The sequence below is a fragment of the Arvicola amphibius genome, chromosome 6, assembly GCF_903992535.2.
Source record: "Arvicola amphibius chromosome 6, mArvAmp1.2, whole genome shotgun sequence".
Taxonomy (NCBI): domain Eukaryota; kingdom Metazoa; phylum Chordata; class Mammalia; order Rodentia; family Cricetidae; genus Arvicola; species Arvicola amphibius.
In genome coordinates, this window is record NC_052052.2 from 39,936,679 (window position 1) to 39,950,635 (window position 13,957).

The following is a 13,957-nucleotide window of genomic DNA, read 5'->3' on the forward strand; positions in this document are numbered from 1 at the left end:
AGGCATTTGATGGCATTTGGAAGAAAGGACTTCGGGAAACGATGAGGTTCTATAGGTACCCGGGGGAAACCGTAAGAACACCAGAAAATGCCTATGAAGATTCCTTTGCATCAGTCACAGTCTATGGAGAACGAGGTGATGAGTTTAAGACAATTGGAGGAGTGCTGCAGGGATGCATCCTCTCACCGCTACTCCTGAATACATTCCTGAAATTAATAATAACAACAGCCCTGAGGACGAGGAGATAGACTGCAGATAGGTGGTGGGCAAATCCAAAACTTGCGTTTCACCGATGATACATCAGTACTCGCTGAAAGTCCAAATGAGCTGCAGGCCGTGGTAAATAACATGGTGGAAGGAAATGAAAACCTTGGTATGAGAGTAAACATGGAGAAGACTGAGATACAACACACGGGAAGGGCGCACAAGGATGTTAACATTGTAATAAAGAATCAGAACCTCAAGCAGACAGTCAACTTTGTCTATCTGGGAGGAAACCTCATTTCAAAGGAGGGAACTATTTCAGATGTCAAGAGGTGGACAGGGATAGCGAGGGCTGCGTTCCAGGCACTGGGAAAGGTTTGGTCAGCAAGAGACATCACGACAACAACACAATTACAAGATTATGAGACACTTGTCTTGAGCTGTCTTCTTTACAACACTGAAACCCGGACAATGAAACATAACTCAGAACAGCGACTGAATGTGTTTGAGATGGTGTGGCTCAGGAGGATTCTAGGTGCCACACAGAGAGACAGGCTGTGCAATACTGACATTGAGAAACATCTCCATCTACAGGAGGAAGTAAACTACTTCAAGATGTTGGGCATCAAAGGGGCTCTTTATGGAGTCTGTTAGCACTGCCTGGACTACTTGATAGTATGCTGTATAAACTAGACATGCAGGACCCACAGAAAAATGATCCCTGAACTTGCCAAACGATTGTGAGACAGTCCTCCAGGGTTCCTGCTTCATGAAAGAGTCTGCCAGACATTCCGCAAGTCACAGAAGAAAGTTAATGACAAACTGATAACACAGGCAAATCAGTCTTTCAGATTTCCTGCTTCATGGAAAAGTCTGCCAGATACCATGAGCCTGTAGGCTGAATATGGATGCCCCAATGTTACAGAAAAACTGTGGATGACTGTCCAGGCAGCAAGATGCTTCTACCAATTCTACAGTCTTGGAAGTTGCTTACCATGTACTTTCTGCTTACTTAAGTAATATTATAGCCCTTTGGGGTCTTTGATGGAGTTGAAGACAGATAGTTAAAGTAATAGTTTTCCTTAGTAATGATAAAACATAAATTATATATGAAACTTTCCAGATATAAATAGACTAGATATTATAAATGTAATTATTGCTTGATACCTGCTTTGTTATATATAATTTTATTTATGTTAAGTTTAAACCATCCTTTTTATTTAGACAGAAAAGGGGAGATGATGTAGGATTCCCCTCTGTATGCTATGAATGTCTTATTACCATTGGTTAATAAAGAAGCTGCTTTGGCCTATGGCAGGGTAGAACATAGCAAGGTAGGAAATCCAAGCAGAGATAGAAGAGGAAAGAAGGCAGAGTCAAACAGATGGCATGTAGTTGCTGAAGGAGAAAGATGCCAGAACCTTACTGGTAAGCCACAGCCTCATGGTGATACACAGATTACTAGAAATGGGTTAATTTAAGATATAAGAGCTAGTTAGGAATATGCCTGAGCCGTTGACCAAACAGTGTTGTAATTGATATAGTTTCTATATGGTCATTTGGGTCTGGGTGGCCAGGAAACTAAAAAGTGGTTTCCAATTACATTGGTGGCTATCAAATTATACCTCAAAAGGTTTGCTGTCATAATTTTTGTCAACTTGGTACGAACCTAGATATACATGGGAAGAGGGAATCTTAACTGAGGAACCATCTCCACCAGATTGGCATAGGGGGCATTTCCTTGGTCAATCATTGATGTGGGAGGGACTAGCCTACTGTGAGTTGTGCTGCCTCTGGACACAGGTCACTTATATAACCTCCGGGTTATATAAGAAACCGAGCGAAGCAACCATGAAAAGTAAGTTTTCCTTCATGGTTTCTGCTTCTGCTCCCTCACCAGTTCCTGCCCTGACTTCTCTCTCTCTGATCCACTGTTAGCAGGAAGTGTAAAATGAAATGATCCCTTTCATTTCATTAGAGGAAAACTCTAAGTTGTTTAGGTCAGTGTTTTATCACAGCAACAAGGAAGCAAAATATCACCTGGGAAGAGAACCTCAGCTGATGAATTACATTAGATTGGCCTGTGGGCATATCTTTGATTACTGATCCATGTGGGAGGACCCAGTCCCCTGTGGGAAGTAGCAACACCCTCCTTCAGCAGATGGGCCTGGGCTGTAAATATAAAAAAAACAAAACAAGATAAAGACAAACAGGGTCTGGAGAGATGACTCAGTGGTTAAGAGCATTGGCTGCTCTTCCAGAGGTCCTGAGTTCAATTCCCAGTAACCACGAGGTAGCTCACAATCATCCAGAATGAGATCTGGTGCCCTCTTCTGGCCTGCAGGCAGACATTCAGGCAGAACACTGTATACATGATAAATAAAATAAAATCAAACAAATAAACCTATGGAGTAATAAGTATTGAATTCCCAGTTATTGAGTATCCTCTGCTGATGCAATAAGCCAAATCAGACTGAATTAATAGGTCCAGATTTAATAAACAGAACAAAGCAACTCCCGGATGATTCTTGGAAAGGCAGGAGAGAAATCACATGACAGGTCTGGCAGAAAGGTCTTAAATACCCTGTAGATGTGGTCTTAAGCAGCTCTGGGGGAGGAGCTTACCCTTGGCAGGCTTTCTGAGGGGTGGGGTCTGGAAAGGAAGGAGTGAGACTGGAGCAGAGATTCCCAGTGGGTAGGTGAGGAGAAAATAAAGGAAGGTAGGCAGGCGAGCAATCAATCAATCAATCAAGCAAGCAAGCAAGCAAGCAAGCAAGCAGGTACGCAGCACTACCTCCATGAGCTTTGGCTTCAGTTCCTGCCCTGGCTTCAGACAGCGATGAATTGTAACCTGGAGTTACAGGATGACATAAAATCCTTTATCCTAAAAGTTGCTTTTGGTCCTGATGTTCTAACACACCAACAAACAGCGGTCTAGATCATTTGCTGAGAAACTGTTAATCCTGAGATATGCCAGAGAAAATGCAGTTCCACCATTCTGAGCCAAATTTGAAGCACGCTTTATTTAAATATTAAATACTGACCAAGATGGACTTTGATCTAGACCACTTCCTGGAAATACTGGCTGGCAGACACATCAGCGGCTGACTACAATCTGCTCCGAATGACTGAGAGCCCTGGACTTGCTGAAAGCTGATGTGGACCAGTCCAGCTGATGTGAATGCTCCCTGTCTCTTCAACAGAGTCTGTGAACCAGATGCTTCTGATGAGCGCCCCATTGTCCGAATTCCCTTCTCACCTCTGGCTAGCCTTTCAGCCTACTTGGGCCCTGAAAACAACGCCCTAATGCCAGCTCAAAGTAGTTGCAGAGAGGAACACGTTGTCCCATGCTCCCTGCCCAGAATAGGTTAAAATGCTGAAATGAGGGTGAACCCGCTGAAAAGGGGGACAAAATGCCTACCTATAGTGCCCATTGATATACCAGAAAAATAAGCCCAGAGTTGTCAATTAATGGATTCATTAATGAAAATGGTCCTACAGTAAAAACACACTTTGATTCTTTATGCAGAACCACAGAACCAAAGAGGACATTCAGGATTATAATTACAATTTGGTTGTACTGAAAAGATCAGATCTACAGGGCCTGGTAGGCTGCCACTGCCCTGGAAAAATCTGTTAGCTAATGGTTCTTAGGTCCCAATATTATCTCCTTAAACCCATGGGCAAGCAGGACCCATGGTTGGGTCCTGTCATGGGTACTTGTGAAGCAGGAAATGTAGGACCCAGCCATGACAAGCCCAATAGAGGCCTGAGTCTCAGTCGTTTACCCTGGTTCCAAGAAAGACCCTAAACGGAGACCACCCAGGCACCACCCAGGAACAGAACATCCAAAGGAAATTCCTAATATTCAAACCATTGTAGATAGGATGACCTGCCAGCACACACCCATCGCTTTTCACCAGACAACCCTAGACAAATGTCAGCCAATCAGGGGTCCTGAACCTTAGAAATCCCTCATCCCCACCTTTGCTACTACAAAGACCCAACCCCACTAAGCTTGGGGCTCTCTGATCACTCTAATACGCTGGACACATGCAGAGACTGAGTCTGCAAACTTGTGTAAGAATAAAAGCTCTTTGCTTTTACATACAGGACTGAGTCCCCAAACCGGTTTGGGGGGGGACTCTGTGAACTGGGCATAACATTACCAGCTGAGGGGCCAGATACACGTGTTGCAGAGCGATTTATGAAGACATCCATATGGCTATACTTTCCCATGAGGGGTTATAATTTCCTAAGGACTACAACTCCCAGCATCCCAGGGAGTTCCCTGGTCCTTGGGAGACTGTGGCTTACAGGTCAATGTAGGGTCTTACAAGATCTCTTTTGTCTCTTTTGATGAGGGAGATGTGGCGCTCTGAAGACACCTTGGGCGGAACTACAGCCTCTGGGGTTGCACGATGATTTTAGTACATCTTCTTTTCCTGTAAGTGGGGCTTCTGAGGAGATTCTGAGAAAACTGAGGTTAAAGACTGAGAAGGGAAAAATTGGAAACTTGGGGGTGGGGCTGGGATGGGGTTAAGGGGAGTTTGGGAGAAAAAAGTGAGGAGAGGATGGGGAGAGCTTGGGGGAATGGGACGGTTGGGATGAAGGAAGGGTGGATATGGTAACAGGGAAGTATTTATCTTAATTAAAGGAGCCATTTTAGGGTTGGCAAGAGACTTGACTCTAGAGGTGTTCCCAGGTATCCATGGAGATGTCCCCAGCTAGATCCTTGGGCAGCTGAGGCGAGGGAGCCTGAAATGGCCCTATCCTATAGCAATACTGATGAATATGTTGCATATCACCATAGAACCTTCATCTGACGATGGATGAAGCTAGAGACAGAGACCCACATTGGAGCACTGGACTGAGCTCCCAAGGTCCAAATGAGGAGCAGAAGGAGGGAGAACATGAGCAAAGAAGTCAGGACCGCGAGGGGTGCACCCACCCACTGAGACGGTGGGCTGATCTAATGGGAGCTCACCAAAACCAGCTGGACTGGGACTGATGGAGCATATGATCAAACCAGTCTCTCTGAACGTGGTGGACAAGGAGGGCTGACTGAGAAGCCAAGGACAATGGCACTGGATTTTGATCCTACTGCATGTAGTGGCTTTTTGGAAACCTAGTCTGGATGCTCACCTTCCTAGACCTGAATGGAGGGGGAGGACCTTGGACTTCTCACAGGGCAGGGAACCCTGACTACTCTTTGGACTGGAAGGGGAGGGGGAAGGGGTAGGGGAATGGAAATGAGAGGAGGGGAGGAGGTGGAAATTTTTAATTAAAAATAAATAAATAAGTAAAAAAAAAAGACTGAGAAGGGGAATGTCTTGTTAATTACTTAGCTTTGCTCTTCCCGAGAGGCTTCAAGGGATGCCTGGGAAAAGGGCCTCTTTTCTCAGGTCTCCAAAAACCTCCCCACCTTTCTTATCTTGCCTGAAAACTACTATCAGAGAATGCCTAAAAACTAGCTTGTTGGGTGGTGGTGGCGGCACACGCCTCAATCCACCACTGGGGAGATAGAAGCAGGTGGACTTCTGATTTGGGGTCAGCCGGGTCTACAGAGTGAGTTCCAGGACAGCCAGGGCTACAAGTAGAAACCCTGTCTTAAAAAACAAAACAAAACAAACAAACAAAAAAACCAAAAAAAAAAAAAAAACCAAACAAATAAAACCCAGGCTCCTTAGAAGTCTTCCAGAATGCCCGAAAGTAACCTCCTCACCTTGGTTCCTTACAACCCGAAAATGTGCTCCTCCTACCAGGTTGAGATTTCAGATGCAATGAGACCTGTGATGCATGAAGCTTCCTGTAACAGGCAGAAGAAGTGCTGGCAGTCCACACTATGCACAGGAGCCCAAAGGGCTGCCCTAAGGTACCAAGAAGTCACATGCAGGACCCACAGAAAAATGACTGCTGAACTTGCCTAAAGAAAATTGAGACAGTTTTTCAAGGTTTCTACTTCATGAAAAAGTCTGCCAGATATTCTTCAGGACACAGAAGAAAGCAACCAACAAACTGCCAATATAGGCAAAACAGTCTTTCAAATTTTTTGCTTCATGGAAAAGTGTGCCAGATACTATGGGCCTGTAGGCTAAAGATAGATGTCCTAACATTACAGAGGAACTCTGGGTGACTGTCCAGGCAGCAATATGTCTCTGTCAATTCTAGAGTTTTCAAATTTGCTTACAATGTTCTTCCTGTTTATTTTGGTAATAGTATATCCTTCTGGGGTCTTTCTTTGATGGAGTTGAAGACAGATAGTTACAGTTTTCCTTAGTTATGATAAAAGACAAATTAGATACGAAACTTTAGCCTCACAAAGAAATATTGTAACTGTAATTCTTGCTTGATACTTATTTTGTTATATATGTACTTTTATTATGTTAAAGTTAAAACCTTCCTTTTTATTTAGACAGAAAAGGGGAAGTGATGTGGGATTTACCGTTGTATGCTGTGAATACGTTTTATTACCATTGGTTAATAAAGAAACTGCTTTGGTCTATGGCAGGACAGAATATAGGTAGGTGGGAAAACTAAACTGAATGCTGGGAGAAAGAAGGCAGAGTTAGACAGATGGCATGTAGATGCCGAAGGAAAAAGTTGTCAGAAACTTATCAGTAATCCAAAGCCTCGTGGTGATACACAGATTAATAGAAATGGGTTAATTTAAGTTACAAGAGCTAGCTAGAAATATATTTGAGTCACTGGCCAAACAATGTTGTAATTAATATAGTTTCAGTATGATTATTTGGGTCTGGGTGACCAGGAAACTAAAATACAGTCTCCATTTACACAATTAAATAAAAAAAAATGGGTCAAGAAACTGAGTTGAGTTCTCTAAAGAAGAAATACAAATGGCCAATTGCTGTGGGACAATGGTCTTCTATCCTGTAAAGATCTGTCGCTTGTATTGCTTTAATAAAATGTGAATTGGCCAGTAGGCAGGCAGGAAGTATAAGTGGGGTGACCAGAACAGGAGAATTCAGGGAAGAGGAAAGGCTGAGTTTGCAGTCATCACAGAAGAAACCAGACACAGAGGAAGCAAGATGAGAATGCCCCACTGATAAAAGGTACCAAGCCACATGGCTAACATAGACAAGAATTATTGGCTAATTTAATATGTAAGAGTTAATAAGAATCCTGAGCTAATAGGCCTATCAGTTTATAACTAGTGTAGGCCTCTATGTGTTTCTTTGGGACTGAACAGCTGAGGGACCAGGCAGGACAGAAACCTCTGACAACAGCCAACTAATATTTTGTGTTTAATATTCTTAGCTATTAGGGAAATGTGAATTAGAGCCACTTAAATTTTTGAGATTTTTATTTCTTTTTATATTATGAGTGTTTACCTACATGTATGTATGTCTGCACACCATGTGTATGCAGTGCCCAAGGAGGCTAGAGTGGGACATGGATCCCTCGGGACTGGGGCGAGCAGATTCCCTTGACCTGGAGTTAGAGATAGTTGTTAGCTACCATGTTGTTGCTAGGACTAGAACCCAGGTCTTCTGGAAGAGCAACCAGTGCTTTTAACCATGGAGCTGTCTCTCCAGACCCTAAATTAAAACCACTCTGACATTCATCTTTCCCTAGGCAGCTGTTTTCCACCTGGATAAAAGTGGCCTTAACAACTAAGCTGCAGCCACTCACTTCTATCCTGCATTAGTTGGTGTGGCTTTGGCCAAGGAAGGGTGTGTGTTAGGTGAAAAGGGGCTTGCTGGAGTCCAAAGAGGATGTTGAATTCCTTGGGACTATAGTTATGAACCACCATGCTAGTGCTGAGAATTGAATCAGGGTCCTCTGCAAATGCAAGTGATCTTAACTGCTGAGCCATTTCTCCAGCTCTGATGAGCAAGCTTTTGGTACAAATTTTGATGCTATCTGAAGACTGTCCTATCATGCTCTGCGCACCTGGGGAAATGCTACTGTGAGTTCTGCACCTTTAGAGAAAGATTACTGATTATATATCTAACCACTTGTATCTTTGCCCCTGTAAACAAGCGTTCCTGGAAAGAAGCTGTGTCTGCCGAGACGGACTGATTATGAGTGCAGGGACTTGGGGAGGCTGAAATGTCACAGGGCTATCACAGGGCTGGAGCCTAATTATCATATTTTGGGCTAGCTTTATTCCTAAACAGCCATTCCTTGTCCACTTGTGTGTCAGAACTGTGATTAATAGATAAAATAGATAAAAATTTTGGAAGCCTATTAACCTAGCAGACCACTATCTTCAACCAACCCCAAAGCTAGTATCTGAGGCCTATAGGAGAGATTACCCCATCTTTTTGTAACCTCATTTGTGATGTATCCATCAATGTACTTTAAACTTGCCTCGACTGGCCTGTGCCAGCAGGTCATTCTTCAGTGTCAAGTCCTATGGGGACCATGGAGTGACCATGGCCTGACTATGGAATGAGAAAATAAAGAGGGCAGCAGAGATATGATTAGAAGTCTTACATAGGCTGATGGCTCAAGCAAGCAAATTTAGTAAGAAGAACAGCATCTTAAATACAGTTCGTAGGGGAGAAATGGGCCAAGGTAAGCAGAAAGCTAAGCAGGCAACGTTGCACAAGGGGAACACAGAGTATCTCAAGAGTGTCAGGGAACAACACACAATGGCCTTGGGACTGATAGGTTCAGTCTCTTCAGGGAAAAGCCAAGTTCCCAGGAACTGACATCTTAATTTCTTCAAGGCCCTGACCCTAGACTCAACCTTGCCAAGACTGCCCCTGGACAAGGTCACAGAACTAGGTTCCATTTGTCCTTTCGTCAGGGTGTCTGCGAAAGGCTTGGGTTGGCTGGTTCTCAAAACTTGGTTTATGACTTTGTTCTGTTATGTAAAATATCATGAGACTAATTTCAGAGGGAATGTGGAACCTGGGATAAGTTAGCTCCATGTTTTCTGGGCCATGCTCACTGGAATTTGGTTCTAGAATACACTATCTCCTGTTCTCTTGGAGCTGAGAGTCTAAGATCCTGAAGACGTCTTTTGCTGTTGACCTGGTGGAGAGAGTGGAAACCGCAGTCACATGAACTTTATAGCCTGCTGACCTTAACTCTGTTTCAGTCAGAGATCACATCAGATCCTAGACCAGAGGTTCTCCACCTTCCTAAAGCTGTGATCCTTTAACACAGCTCCTCAGGTTGTGGTGACCCCCAGCATAAAATTATTTTTGATGGTACTTCATAACTGTAATTTTAGTGCTGTTATAGAATTGCAATGTAAATATTTTTGGAGATAGACGCTTGTCAAAGGGGTGGCAACCCACAGGTTGAGAACCACTATCCTAAACCTTTATGCTATAGAACCCATCTTTATGGTAAAGGTCACATGTACTTTACAAAAAGAGTTTCCATATAGTCGTGTCTTAAGCTTGTGCACATGGAACTGAGATAATCCTTACTAGGAAACTTGTTTCCAAAATTATATTGTGCTTAAATATGTCTAAAATAACCCGGCCTGGTGTCAGATTCGAGACGATGAACCGGGACTAAGTTGAGTTTTCTTTCTGACCTCATGCAGATCCTTTTGCTGATGACCATGACGTTTGCAGAGATCCCAGCAACAGTGGAAGCAGTCCTTACTGAGCCCGCTTGGTGTTCAGCATCAGAACTCAAAGGTTAGTCTTTGATGTTCCCTTACAGCTATCTTGCTCTGTTTCCACCTGGCTACTTTCCGTTGTACCTGAAGCAAGTGTCCCCATTTTCCCCGTTTGCTTCTCAGTTCTCCTCCTCTCATAGCTAAGTCGAGTTTATGCATACCCATCCTGAAAGATTTATTTTATTTTATGTGTATGCGCGTTTTGGCTGCATGCATGTATGCGTACCCTGTGTGTGCCAGTTCTCATGGCGGTCAGGAGAGGGCATCAGATACAACAGAACTAGACTTCTGGATAGAACTGGGCTTCAGCTGTGAGTGTCCCTGTGGGTGCTGAGAAGAGAACCCAGGTCCTCTGTAAGAACAGCAAGGGCTCTTAACCACTGAGCCTTCCCTCCACCTCCAAATACTCTCCCTTCAATTCTATCAGTCTAAAAACAATTAAAAGAGGTGCCCTAGAGGGGCTGGAGAGATGGCTCAGAGGTTAAGAGCACTGGCTGCTCTTCCAGAGGACCTGAGTTCAATTCCCAGCTTACAACCATCTGTAATGAGATCTGATGCCCTCTTCTGGTGGGCAGGCATACATGCAGACAGAACATTGTATACATAATAAATAAATAAATCTTATTAAAAAAGAAAAAAAGAGGTGTCCTAGAGAGATTGTTCTGGCCAAATGATGCTTTTTTCCATGGAAATCTATGAGGAGCTCTTACCACTGGTCCTGAGAGTTAGACAGGACCACAGAAATTTTATACAAATTTTATACACACAGTCCACACAGTCAAATCTCTCTGTCTGTCTCTCTCCTGTATTCTATGTTGCATAGGTTGGCTTCAATTCTTGAGACCAAGCGACTGTCTTGATTCAGCTTCCCAGGTATCTGTTACAGTTGGCTTTCAGTTCCGGTTTTCATGGCAGTTGCGTAATATGGAGTCAGTTTGAACAGTGGATCAATGAATCACTGCTCCCAGAGGAAACACAGGATTAACACAGGTCACAGTTCTGTCAACCGAGCAACACAGGGTATTCCTTGTTTTGTGTTATGAAATAATTATTATTTACTGATTTTTTAAATATTCAAACAAGGCCGATAGCACTATAGCTCACATCTGAAGTAAGTTTATCTAACATGTATCTGTGTTTCATAAGGTTTGTCACCAGGCCTTTTTGCATCTGGGAACAGCAGAAAGAATGGCAGCACTGTGTGTGTGTGTGTTGGGGGGGGCAGTTGTAGAGCAGCAGAACCGCCAGCAAAAGCACAAGAATGTGAAATGTCAAAAAGGGGGAATATTGCCGGGTGGTGGTGGCGCACGCCTTTAATCCCAGCACTCGGGAGGCAGAGGCAGGCGGATCAGTTCGAGACCAGCCTGGTCTACAAGAGCTAGTTCCAGGACAGGCTCCAAAGCTGCAGAGAAACCCTGTCTCGAAAAAACCAAAAAAAAAAAAAAAAAAAGAGGGGGGAGTATGGTAAGGACCAAGTAAGACCGTGGCACGCAGTTGTTTGCAGTATGAGACCTGGATTAAGAGGGTAGATTTTTCCCTAGTCCCACCTCACCTGAGAATATGGCATTGGAAAACTTAAATTGTTTATTACTTTGAGTGCTGATTTTGGAGTTACAAACAGATGTTAAGTAGGCTAGCTGACAATACAGACGCTTTGAATACCAGCCAGCAGGCTGTGCTTAAAAGAACTTCAGACTGGTTAATTTGAACAGTGTATTTGACTTTTTTTTTTTTTTTGAGGCAGGGTCTCTCTACATAGCTCTGGCTGTTCTGGAACTCACTATTTAGACCAGGCTGGCCTCAAACTCACAGAGATCTGCATGCCTCTGTTTCTCAAGAGCTGGATCAAAGGTGTGCACCACTATACAAGGAATGATTCATAAGCCAGACATCATTCATAATCAGAAGAGGATCAAAGAACTCAGCTTTGGAACATGGACAATATTTATAGACAGAACAATTGAGAAAAAGCACAGAAATAGCGACAGGCAAGCAGCTGTTTTATTTGGATATGGTCTGAACAATTGGAAATGCTCATAATTGGCCGAGATCTGGGTGTTAACAACAATATACATAGTTGCTGTGTGGTGGCATATGTCTTTAATTTTCCAGCACTCGGAAGGCAGAGGCAGGAGGATCTCTGTGAGTTCGATGCCAGTCTGGTTGGTCTACAGAGTGAGTTCCAGGAGAGCCAATACTACACAGAGAAATCCTGTCTCGAGAAACAAAAATAAACAACCCTCCAAATATATATATGCATATATACATACATAATGTGATATATATATACATAATATATATATATATATATATATATATATATATATATATATATATAGAGAGAGAGAGAGAGAGAGAGAGAGAGAGAGAGACATGTTAATTCTTCTTTTTTTAAAAGACAGGGTCTCACTTTGTAGCTTGGGACTTCCTAAACAGACCAGGCTGGACTTGAATTTGTTTCAAGGTACATCCATCAGAGAACAACACATGGACAATCTTTTTTTTCTTTTCTTTCCTTTTTTTTTCTTTTCTTTTCTCCCTCCCCCCCTCCCCCTCCCTTCCTCCCTCCCTCCCTCTCTCCCTCCCTCCCTCCTTTTTCTTTTGTTTGTTTGTTTTTTCGAGACAGGGTTTTTCTGTGTAGCTTTGGAGCCAGTCCTGGAACTCGCTCTTTAGACCAGGCTGGCCTCAAACTCACAGAGATCCAACTGCCTCTGCCTCCCGAGTGCTGGGATTAAAGGCGTGAGCCATTAAGCCCGGCTCTGACTTAACTTTTAAAAACAAGCTATCTACATGTAGAATTCTGACTTTATTAGTGTACATCGTGCTGTAGCTCACACTGATTGTTGAAACTGTCCTCTGTAACAGATACAGAACGTTTCTAACACTCCAAAGAATCCTCAGGCTTCCGAGTTTCCTCCATGGCTAGCCCTTCCATTCCAGGTCTTCCCTCTCTCAGGGTAAAGGACGGAAGCACAGAAACAAACACGGAGTGGCGCAGATTCCAGGCTATAGGATTTTTACCCTCCAGCTTGAGAAACTTTGCTTGGATCTAGAACAGTCAATCAACGGCCCTTTGAAGGGCTCGCCGCTAGAACCGCCGCGCGTGCGCAGACGCTCTACACGCTCCCTCCGCCTGATCCCCCCCCCCCGTCCCACATCACCCGGCCCCGCCCCCGACGCTGAGGCCCCGCCCCCGACGCCTAGGGCTGGGTACCCGGTCCTCAAAGCGCCCCGGCTCAGCGCAGGCTTCGGTGTGTGGGAGACGGCTCCTGTCGCGCGCTTTCCTCTGCTTTCCTCTGCGTCCGCTGCTGGAACCATGCCTTCGGCCGCGTTGAAGTCCCCGCCCCTGCGCCGGGTGTTCGTGGTCGGCGTTGGCATGACCAAGGTAAACGGAGCTGTGAGGCCCCGAGGTGACAGGGAAGCGTGGCCCGGGCACGGTCACGGTCCGCACTGCTATCCCATCCCTCCTAGAGTCGTGTGGGCTTCAGAGAGCCACTGGGAGTTTATGGTGTTGCTCCTAGGGTCGAAATGTCTCGGGTTTGTTCCCTCAGCTATTTTTTTCTTCGCCTTCCTGTTTCCCCCTATCTCGCTGCTGATGAGCCTATGAAGGAGCCCCCAAGATAACCCCGACCTCACACTTCCTTAGATTCTAAATCCCAATTAATTCTAAATTCCGGGTGGCTCACATCTGTCTGTACTGTGAGCTTTCGGAGGTGCAGCCAGAACTGCTACAAGTTCGAGGTCATAGAGGATTATGTAGCAAGACCTTGTTTCACCAAACAGAGCAAACCAAAACGACAGAAAAACATTTGGAGCTTGGACAGAGGCCAACAGAAAGAAGAGGAGATAGTGAATGCCACCAGCTCTGTAGTGGCCATAGGTGCTCTTCTCCGGTAACAGCAGGTGCGGCGGCGGCGGGCAGTCTTAACGCAGGTGCCGGTTCCCGCCATCCTCTGACCATAGTGCTGTTTCTCTGATACAAAGGCGACCAGAAGCGCCCATAGCCTCCTCTCTCAATACCCTGACTCCCCTCCATGCCCCAGTAATGCCAAGTTGCCTGAAACTTCTGTCTTAATCTTCTGCATCCTAGTGGCACTGCTTGCTCCTGCTGACACCCCCTGGTTAACTTCTTTGAGCTCTTAAAGGGAC

The 13,957-nt window shown here is 44.6% G+C and overlaps 1 protein-coding gene across 1 annotated transcript in view; it reads left to right on the forward strand.

Moving 5' to 3' along the window:
• Window positions 1-13,031: 13,031 nt before the first annotated feature.
• The window catches only part of Scp2 (sterol carrier protein 2), a 71,628-nt gene continuing 70,702 nt past the window's right edge, over window positions 13,032-13,957 (forward strand). The window contains exon 1 of the mRNA XM_038335165.1: window positions 13,032-13,193. Coding sequence (XP_038191093.1) covers window positions 13,125-13,193 — 69 coding nt within the window. The 5' untranslated portion in view covers window positions 13,032-13,124. The remainder of the gene's footprint in view (window positions 13,194-13,957) is intronic.